The 10,969-nt window shown below is 36.5% G+C and overlaps 1 protein-coding gene across 2 annotated transcripts in view; it reads right to left on the bottom strand.

Moving 5' to 3' along the window:
- Positions 1-564: 564 nt before the first annotated feature.
- Positions 565-10,969, bottom strand: part of NOL11 (nucleolar protein 11) — a 26,814-nt gene continuing 16,409 nt past the window's right edge. Inside the window, exons 10-18 of one of the 2 annotated variants that reach the window (XM_077853736.1) lie at positions 10,473-10,561; positions 9,519-9,587; positions 8,868-9,052; positions 8,568-8,693; positions 8,187-8,417; positions 7,680-7,758; positions 6,001-6,093; positions 1,132-1,239; positions 565-969 (exon numbers count right to left, since the gene is read on the bottom strand). In XM_077853736.1, coding sequence (XP_077709862.1) covers positions 853-969; positions 1,132-1,239; positions 6,001-6,093; positions 7,680-7,758; positions 8,187-8,417; positions 8,568-8,693; positions 8,868-9,052; positions 9,519-9,587; positions 10,473-10,561 — 1,097 coding nt within the window. In that variant the 3' untranslated portion in view covers positions 565-852. The remainder of the gene's footprint in view (positions 970-1,131; positions 1,240-6,000; positions 6,094-7,679; positions 7,759-8,186; positions 8,418-8,567; positions 8,694-8,867; positions 9,053-9,518; positions 9,588-10,472; positions 10,562-10,969) is intronic. The other variant, XM_077853737.1, reaches the window with a different exon arrangement.

The raw sequence follows: 10,969 nt of genomic DNA, 5'->3' as shown, positions 1-10,969 counted from the left end.
AACAGAGACCTGCATAGCTGAGAAATGTTTCAAGTTATGTATAGGGATCTTAATTCACTACCTGAAAGAATGATTTCATTTTTAACAAATATAAACTTGAGTTTATTTTCAAGAAACAAAACACCCATTTTGTCTACATAAAATCTCTCAATGGTCCTAAATCCAAAGAGTTAAAATGGGAAATTCTATGGTCAATCAACTCATAAAACTGTGTTGAGAGTTTTTTTTTTTTTTTTTTTTTACTATTTAGTAATACAAAAACCTAAATTACCAACTAATTATGAAGATAATATGAGATAAATAAATAGAGGTACTGTTAAACTTCTGAGCATGTAAAGCTAAGTGGAAGCAGGGAAAGGACATAAGTGGTAGAAGACAAGAATATGCCTGTACAAAGACCTTTCCCTACTCAGCTTATGGAATCGGCCTCCTCAGTCTCCTGTGAGCACAGGTGAGCTGAGACAGGTTCTCTGATAAAACTACCTTCTTCTTAGAATCACTGTTTCAATGGTAACTTTTTTTTTTTTTTTTACTAAAAGAACTAATCAAAACACACGTAAGAAATTAGATTTTTATCAATACACAAAAAAGTTTACTTAAAATCAGCTCAGTTACATATTTAAAAAAAGTTTCAGAACCTCTCCCCCCCAACTCCCATAAACTAAAATAGGTTCATGTGCAACCTACAGTCCAACCTAGGAGCATCTCTAGGTGATGGTCCGGGTTCTAGCTGACACACTTCTCTTGTCACTGAGAGACACTCACAAACAAAACACATCTCTTGCCTGCATGAGTAGGAAGGATTCACATAAAAGAGCTTCATAAAATATCGATGAAGGACAACTGGTGACATCAGAAGAGTTCCAGCACTTCAATCGAATATAATTCTCTATTATTCTTTTCTTGATTTAGTTTCTGCAGTTCACGAAAACTTACTTCAATCTTGTTGAGCTCGGAACAAATGCATATCTAAAGGAAAAAGTTTCAGAGTGACTTTTACCGTGACTCCTATAAGAACAAATCTTTCATGATTACTTATAGTTATTCCAAGATAAAAATTTTAAGGCTTAATTATAATTTAAGTGATACTTGGGTACAAAAGAGACTCGTATATATCAAATAATCACACACCTGGGATTTCACAAATTTGTAAAGACTTAATAGTAGCCTTTTTGCTTCTGGTATCATTACCACAACAGTAAAATTAGCATCCAGAAGTAGACATATCCAATCCATAATCTGAAGAGAAACAGGAAAAGGAGTTAAGATTTTAGATTTAATTTTGGGTTAATTCATTTTACAAAGTCCACAATTATATCAAACAGCTATAAGAGAAATTAGTCACCTTTATAAAAATCTAAACATTTAAGTTTAGAAATGGAGTAATTTCTAATCAATATAAAAATACTCTTCTTGGGCAGCCCCAGTGGTGCAGCGGTTTGGCGCCGCCTGCAGCCCAGGGCGTGATCCTGGGGACCCTGGATCGAGTCCCACGTCAGGCTCTCTGTATGATGCCTGCTTCTCCCTCTGCCTGTGTCTCTGCCTCTCTCTGTGTCTCTCATGAATGAATAAATAAAATCTTAAAAAAAACAAAACAAAACTCTTCTTGGGTACCTGGGTGGCTCAGTGGTTGAGTATCTGCCTTTGGCTCAGGTCGTGATCTCGGGGTCCTGGGATCGAGTCCCACATCAGGTTCCTTGCAAGGAGCCTGCTTCTCCCTATGCCTATGTCTCTGCCTCTCTCTGTGTGTCTCTCATGAATAAATAAATATAATCTTAAAAAAAAAAAAACCCAAATACTCTTTGATTTATACTTGTTATTTTACAAGCATAACTGAATTTTTTTCATAGCATTAACAAGTAAAAAGAAAGCCAGAGTGATATTTATTACAAAGAAGAGTGAGTACTGGTCTCTTCTTTTAAAAGTTTTTTAAATTGCGGCACCTGGTTCGTTCAGTTGGTGAATCATGGGCCTCTTGATCTTGGGGTTGTGGGTTAGAGCCCCATGTTGGGTGTAGAGATTACTTAAAAAATAAATTTTTTTTTAAAGATTTTACTTATTTATCCATGAAAGACAGAGAGAGAGAGAGAGAGGCGGAGACACAGGCAGAGGGAGAAGCAGGCTCCCTGCATGGAGTCCAACATGGGACTTGATCCCAAGTCTTCAGGATCAGGTCCTGGGCTGAAAGCGGTGCTAAACCGCTGAGCCACCCGGTCTGCCCTTAAAAATAAAATCTTGGAAAAAATAAAAAATAAAAATTAAATAAATAAATAAATAAATAAATAAAATGAAAAATAAAATAAATAAAATAAAATAACAAAATAAAATTAAAATAAAATAAAAAATAAAGTAAAAGTAAATAAAAAATAAAATAAAATAAAATAAAATAAAATAAATAAAATAAAATAAATAAAATAAAATAAAATAAAATAAAATAAAATAAAATAAAATAAATCTTGGGCAGCTCGGGTGGCTCAGCGGTTTAGTGCCGCCTTCAGCCCAGGGTGTGATCCTGGAGACCTGGGATCGAGTCCCACATTGGGCTCCCTGCATGGAGCCTGTTTCTCCCTCTGCTTGTGTCCCTGCCTCTCTCTCTCTGATGAATAAATAAATAAAATCTTTAAAAAAAATAAAAATAAAAATAAAATCTTAAAAAAAAATCATTGGCAGTTACAGAAAAAGCAACCCACTCATCTCCTACTCTGAAACAGCACTATGCCCCAAGAATAGGGTGTTGTGTATATATATATTTTTTAAGATTTTATGTATCCATTTAAAAAAGAGAGCACACATAAGCAAGGGAGAGTAGCAGGGAGAGGAAAAAGCTAACTTCCTGTTGAGAAGGGAGCCTGACGTGGTGCTTGATGTCAGGACCCCACATTCTGACCTCTGAGCCGAAGATAGATGCCCAACCAACTGAGCCACCCAGGTGCCCCAGGGTGTGTGTATTAAAGATGAACTACCATGAACTAAAATACACTTTAATACTCTACATTTATTAAAGTAATCTACACAATTCTACATCTTCAGATGATGCAGTTAACATGCAAGTATCAGTTATAAAAAAGCATTAAAGAAACTAGTTATCCATCTAGGTGGAGAGGGGAAGGCTGATTTCTATCAAACTCCTTACAGCAAAATAAATTTTCTATGTATCAAGAAATTAAAGATGGAAAAAGAAACCATGAACATAGCAGGGAAAGAAAGGGTGGTTATTTTCATATTCTCAGAGTGGGAATGGCCTTAATCATGACATAACCATAAAGAAGCAAAACAGAAAAAGCTTAATAATTTTAAGAATTAAAAAATTTAAATAAAATTAAAAATTAAAAACCTTATCTATGGCAAAGATAACACTGAAAAAAGTAGAAGGTGATAGGAAAGAAGTACTTATAGTATACTCCACAAAAAAAAAAAAAGGCTAATTTCCTAAAACACAATTCTCATAAGCCAAAATGAAAAAGAAAATGTAATCGAAAAATGAACAAAGAACTTAACATGGCAGTTTACAAAAGGGAATATAAATAGGCAAGAAAAGATGCTTTCAATCCTTCAGAAAGGTACTGGAATTTTTAAAACTAAAAATGTAGAGTGCACCTGGGTGGCTCAGTCAGAAAAGCACAGGACTCTTGATCTCTGGGTTGTGTGTTCAAGCCCCACGCTGGGTGTAGAAAATACTTAATAAGAAGGAAAAAGTGTGTGTGGGTGATTATTTTTAAAAAAAATTTTTAAACTAAAAAATGTATGTACCCTTTATCCAGTAATTTCACTTGTGGGAATTTACCCCACAGGTGTTTTCTCATAATTTCACAAAAGTATCTATATAAAGATGATCACTGAAGGTTTGCTTATAATAGTAAAAACACTGTGAACAACTTAAATGCCAAATGGGACTGATAAATTATAACTCTCCATAAAATGAATAGCATTCATGGTTAAAAGTAATTAGGTAGGGGGGTACCTGGCTGGCTGAGAAGGAAGAGACTGTTAACTCTTGATCTCAGAGTTTTGAGTTGGAGCCTAATGTTGGGTGTAAAGACTACTTAAGGGCAGCCCAGGTGGCTCAGCGGTTTAGCGCCACCTTCAGTCCAGGGTGTGATCCTGGAGACCTGGAATCGAGTCCTGCATCGGGCTCCCTGCATGGAGCCTGCTTCTCCCTCTCCCTCTGCCTGTGTCTCTGCCTTTCTCTCTGTGTCTCTCATGAATAAATAAATAAAATCTTAAAAAAATAAAAAAAGACTACTTAAAAAAATTAAATTAAAAAAAAGGACTGAGGCAGATATATGTTAATTCCTTCAGAAGATGTTCCAAAACACAATACAGAATGAGAAAAGCAAACTGCAAATGGCATGCATACTATGATCTAATTTGTGTTAGAAAGACAAGAGGAAGATATGTTAGGGTAAAGAAAGAAAATTTCCAGACCAAAAAAAAAAAAAAAAAAAAACACTTTTTCTTTTAAAGGTTTTATTTAAAAAGTAAAATAAAATAAAGGTTTTATTTTTAAGGAATCTCTATACCTAAGGTGGGGCTTGAACTCATAACTCCAAGATCTGAGAGTTGCATGCTCTACAGAATGAGCCATACATGAGTCCCAAAAGAAACTCTTAACACTGGTTATCCCTTAGAGGGACTATGGGAGTGGAGATGCAACCTTTAGTATTATTGGAATATTTTAGTACAAAAATTAACTACTTAACAAAATTTTAAGTAGTCAAACTAAGTGCTTCAAGCACTTAATTAGAATAACATTCTTAGAACACAATGAATTCTTTAAAAAAATTTAAGTAATCTGTACACCCAATGTGGGGCTCTAACTCACAACCCCAAGATCAAGAGTCACATGTTCTCCTGACTGAGCCAAGCAGCCAGGTGATTCTAAACACAATAAACTTTTTAATGTTCTAAACTGGTTCTCAAATAAATATTATTTAAAGAATATCAGGAATTTCTCTGAAAACATTTTTTTCGTTAATCTTCTTTTAAGATTAGGACACTTATTATCACCTTCTCCCAAAGAGGCTAAGAAAATCCTTGAAAAGGGTCACAATAAAGAATCAATAATTTTTAAAAAGATTTTATTTATTTATTCATTTATTTATAGAACGTGCACATATGCGTGCATCAGCGGAGGAAGAGGGAGAGAGAATCTCAAGCTGACCCCATAATCAGCATAAAGCCCCATGGGGGTCTCACAACCCTGAGATCATGACTCAGACAGAAATCAAAAGTTGGATGCTTAACCAATTGAGCCACCCAGGAGGCCCAAAGAATCAGGAGTTTAAGATGTATTTAAGTTCTCTAAGTACAGAATTATGGCTCTAAATCTATCTTACTCCAGTGAGGGAGGAGGTTCCTATGAACTAGAAGACAAAGAGAAATCAGTCACTGAATTCAAGTTCTGACATTATATATAACCTTATTATTATTTTTTTTTACAGATTTTTCCCAGTACCAAATTCAATTAAGGATTATCTCACCCCTTTGTTTATTGCAGCATTATTCACAATAGCCAAATTATAAAATCACTCGAAGTGTCCATCGACAGAGAAAGGAATAGAGGCTGTACATAATATACAGTAGAAGACTACTCAGCCATCAAAAAGAATGAAATCTTGCTATTTGCAGTAACACGGTTGCATCTAGAGGATATTATGTTAAGCAAATTAAGTCAGAGAAAGAGAAATACCATGATTTCACTCATATGTGTAATTTATAAAACAAATGAACAAAGAAAAAAGAGACAAACCAAAAAAAAAACCAAAAACCTCTTAACTAGAGAAAACAAAACTGTTGATTTCCAGAGAGCAGGTGGATGGAAGGATAGGGTAAATAAGTGAAGAGGATTAAGAGTTCATTAATCATGATGAACCCTGGGTGATGTATGGAAGTGTTTGAATCACAATACTGTACACCTGAAACTACTATAATACTGTATATTAGCTATACTCGAATCAAAATAAAAAGTAAAAAATTAAATTAGAAAAAAAACTAGCTTACCTGGTTCAGGGTTGGAGGGTGTAGCCCAGGAAGAGTCATGGTAGCATTTTCACTACACTTCAGATAAAGGAAATACAAATACTGGAGAAATAGCTGGGTAGGAAGAAAAAGGACAATTTATCACCTTGATAGAAAAATGTTCTCTCTGTATAAAGCTAACAAAGAGACTAAAGAATTTTAAGAAGCTACCGATTTTTTTTTTAAATTCATGATAGTCATAGAGAGAGGAGAGAGAGGCAGAGACACAGGCAGAGGGAGAAGCAGGCTCCATGCCGGGAGCCCGACACGGGACTCGATCCCGAGATTCCGGGATCGTGCCCTGGGCCAAAGGCAGGCGTGCTAAACCACTGAGCCACCCAGGGATCCGAAGCTACCAAATTTAATTATACATCAGGCAAATATACTAGAATCTGGGGACACAAAAAATGAGTAAAACGCAGTCTTTGCCATCAATGAAGAGTTCATTTGGTTTGGGAGGGGTGGCTGGGGAGCTTAATCTGTTTGCAAATAATAAGTAGAAGAGAGAAAATCCATCTCACAGCTATTTTTAATTTCTATTTTAAAAACAAAAGCACGGGCAGCATGGGTGGCTCAGCGGTTTAGCACAGCCTTCAGCCTGGGGTGTGATCCTGGAGACCCAGGATCGAGTCCCACGTCGGGCTCCCTGCATGGAGCCTGCCTCTCTCTCTATCATAAATAAATAAATAAATAAATAAATAAATAAATAAATAAATAAATAAATAAATAAATCAATCTTTAAAAAATAATAAAAACAAAAACACACACCAAAAACATACATACATATATACATTAATTCACTTATTTACTAAAAAAAAAATCTCTACACCCAACATGGGACTGGAACTCACAAGCCTGAGATCAAATGTCACATGCTCTACCAACTGAGCCAGCCAGGCACTTTTTTTTTTTTTTTTAAGATTTTATTCATTTATTCATGAGAGACGCAGAAGGAGAAGCAGGCTCCCCAAAGAGCAGGGTCCTGATGAGGGACTTGATCCCTGAAATTGGGGACTAAGACCTGAGCCAAAGGCAGATGCCCAACTGACTGGGCCACCCAGGTGCCCCAGGCATTTTTTTTTTTTAAAGATTTTATTTATTTATTTGAGAGAAAGCATGTACACTGAGAGGGAGAAGCAGATTCCCTGCTGAGCAGGGAGCCCAATGCAGGGCTCGATCCCAGGACCCTGAGATCATGACCTGAGCCGAAGGCAGACACTTAACCAACTGAGCCAGGCATTTGTTTTTTAACTTAGATTAACCTGGCTTTCAGACTTGGCATCAGGAACATGCTAAGATCTGCCAAACAGAAGTCACTTGAATCCTAGGCACAATTTTTCAGCATAGGGACTGGGAAACAGTCCCTCTTACCGACCTGAAAGAACCTGATAACCTTTCAAATGCCCTAAAGCTGGTTAGGGTTAAGCAGTAAAATTTGAACTAGAAATAGGGGACACCTGGGTGGTTCAGTCAAGTGTCTGCCTTCAGCTCAGGTCATGATCCTGGAATCCTAGGATCAAGCCCCACTCAGGTTCCTGCTCAGCTGGGGGTCTGCTTCTTCCTCTGACCTTCCCTATCTTGTGCTTTCTCTCTAATAACTAAATAAAATCTTAAGAAATAAACCAGAAATAAAATTCTATAGGATGTCTAAGAATACTTACAGTGACATGTTGTGCTGGGATGTCTTTCAAGTGAGGCAGAAGAAACATTTCACTGTAAGCTGAATGAAGAATTGCATTTCTACTTATGACTAAAGGAAAACTTGTTTCAATAAAGTCTTTTCTACTGAAATTATGAGTAACTCCCTTCCCCAATGATATATTTTCTAAATTTATAGAAAGTTATACTTTTCTCAAAGAACTCTATCACTGAACTTCCTCATAATCACTAGAGGTCACCTGAAAACTTCACTCTTATAAGTGGTATTTATCAAGAATACTATTTTTTAGAATTGAGAGAGCTTCTGCCTTCACAAAGCTTCTTAAATCAGGTGTCATTAAGTTGTTTGCATATAGAATTGACTGTACTCCATTTTCTAGCAGAAACTGAAAAGAAAACTGGAAAATAGAAAAGAAAGCTTCTGAGATGATCCAATTATGCCTTAGTTACTGCTCAGCACTTGACTGTATGGAAAGAGACAATGTAGGGGAAACTGTTTCAAAGGATACAGCAGAGCTGCTCTCTTTGGTATCACAGGGCACGAAGTGGTCTCTTCTGCTGTGTCCTGAGGCTTTTTGTTTAACTCCCGATCACAGTTATCACAGTTTTCTTCTTCAGGATTGAAGCCATTGTGAAGAATTTCCGTTTGCTCTTCCATTTTCTCCTCTTGCACAGAATCAATATAGTCAGAAACTGATTCCATATTGATTTCTGCTTCTTGAAGACTGTCATCACTAATGCTATCATCACGTTAATTGGAAGAGAAATGAATTCTTATCACTGCATGAACTCACTGGAAAAATGTTCATTTTATAAGCATCAAAGTTTCAGAAATTGAGTAATGTAAAATATTAAAAATGCAGAAAAAGGACCATCAGCTTCTAACTTACCTTAAGAAAATTTTTAAGCAAGCACAGGTGACTGATTCAGGAATGTCAGGGAACTGTTGTAGACAGAGCTGTAACATCTGTACATCTGTCTTTTCTAAGGCAACTTCCATTAAGCCAGGGCACAAGCTAAGAGAAACAACCATGAATCATTTTTGTATATTAAGAAAAATCTCAAAAAAAAAAAAAAAAGAAAAATCTCAACTGCAAATAATGTATAAGCTTTTACAGAATATGAATATTAGAATTGTAAAAAAGTCAAAAGAGTTATGCATAGAGAGTTTGGTATACAAAAACATTTACCTGTAAGAAAGCACATGTGTTCGGATAAGCTGCATCAGAGCGTTCCGGGGATAAAATGATGGTTCTACTTTATGTCTTCCCAGAAGTTCTAATACTATGTCCCCAATAATAGTATGAAAATCAGGGGTCTGCTTACTAGCCAAAAATTTACATAGTTCTTCTACAATGCGTTTTTCTGAATCTTTCTGAAAGGGCAGAAATAACAAGAGTTCAGTTTGGTACAATAATAAATGTCACTCTGAACTTAGCAGTTCCTTGCTCAACATTTTCTTCAATTGTCAACAGTATTTATGCATTCCTATGAAACTAGAGTTGATACTACAATTTGCTGCACAAAGATAAACTACAAAACATAAAACACAACAAAAAACAAGGCCAAGGTTTAGAAATCAAATTAAGAGGGTAAGTTACAAATATATTCAATGCAAAGGTGAAAGAGATAGTGATGAGGCCACCATCATTACAGTAACCTCCCAAAATGCTTAGTAAGAGACAACGAGCCAAAGTACTGGATGTCTCTGACAACCTTAACACACTAAACAAATGTTAGCTAGAGATATAAAGGTAGCTCATCATAATTAGAATGAAAACTAGATGAGATTTCTTTCAACCACTTGAGTTGATTTTTCTTATTTCTAGTATTGTATTTACCTTTATAGTTGACAAAAGTTGTTTGGATGGTGGAGGCTGTACACTCACTTCAATTTTTCTTCTCCTTAACTGCAATTAAATAAATTGATTAAGATCTTAAAACAATGCAAAAGATCCAAAATACACTTAGAAGAATACAAAATGTCCTAAACAGACTAGAATAGTACACATGCTCTAATCAAACACTTTTAAAAACATTTAAGTTTGTTACAATGAAAAGTGGGTTTATTTCAACTAACTTAAATACCTTTAAGACTTCTAAGGTTTTTGTTTTTTTAAACACAAAACAAAATCTCTATGTTCAGGAAGGTATTATTACTAATTGTGAACTGTCCATTTTCACACCTGTGTCTTACACACACCTATAAAAACTGGACTACCTGTGTAGTCCAGGTGTCAGTAACCTGATAAAAGATGTCAGGTTACTGGGTTCAAGATTCAAGTTGCCCTGTCATTAAGATCAAAGCTACAGGGCTCCCTGGGTGGCTCAGCAGTTTGGTGCCTGCCTTTGGCCCAGGGCATGATCCTGGAGTCCTGGGATCAAGTCCCATATCGGGCTCCCTGCATGGAGCCCGCGTCTCCCTCTGCCTATGTTTCTGCCCCCCCCCCCCCACCCATGTCTCTCATGAATAAATAAATAAAATTAAAAAAAAAAAAGAAAGAAGGATCAAAGCTACAGGGATGCCTGAGTGGCTCAGTCCATTGAGTGCCTGCCTTAAACTCAAGCCATGATCTTGGGATCCTGGGATGAAGCTCATGTCAGGCTCCCCGCCCCTCTCCCTCTACCCCTCCCACCAGTCACATGTACACACGCTCTCTCAAATAAATAAAATCTAAAATATAATCAAAGCTATAAGAGTTGTACAGATATGAATCATTAAGATACCTTTTCCTTTCCTTTTTTTTTTTTTTTGATATCTGCATTAACATTTCTATCTCAACCACCAAACTTACAATTCTCTTCGACTGCTCTGAGTTCTGGGATCCAAATCCATACCCCCGAGATGTTTCCCAGTTTACAAAATGAGGCACAGTCTGAGTGCCTAAGAAAACACAAAGTATACAATTTCTTGAATTTTTTGACCTACTGTATTTAGCCAACCAAAGAACAACAAAAACAACCATTTGTGCATAATTCAAGAGAAGCTTTCAAGACCACAGAATTCTCCTGATAAACCCAGATCAATATGTCACAATACAGTATAAGAGGGCACTCTGAGGGACGCCTGGGTGGCTCAGCAGTTAAGTGCCTGTCTTTGGCCCAGGGCGTGATCCTGGAGTTCTGGGATCGAGTCCCACATCGGGCTCCCTGTATGGAGCCTGCCTCTCTCTCTCTGTGTCTCTCATAAATAAATAAGTCTCAAAAAAAAAAAAAAAAAAAGAGGACACTTTGAGGTCTTATTTGCTTAAGCATCGTCCTTTGGCTCAGGTCAAGATCCCAGGGACCTGGA

This window comes from Canis aureus, chromosome 16 (assembly GCF_053574225.1).
Source record: "Canis aureus isolate CA01 chromosome 16, VMU_Caureus_v.1.0, whole genome shotgun sequence".
Classification (NCBI taxonomy): Eukaryota; Metazoa; Chordata; class Mammalia; order Carnivora; family Canidae; genus Canis; species Canis aureus.
The sequence above is the reverse complement of the archived record's forward strand: the minus strand, read 5'-3'. Positions and strand labels throughout refer to the sequence as shown.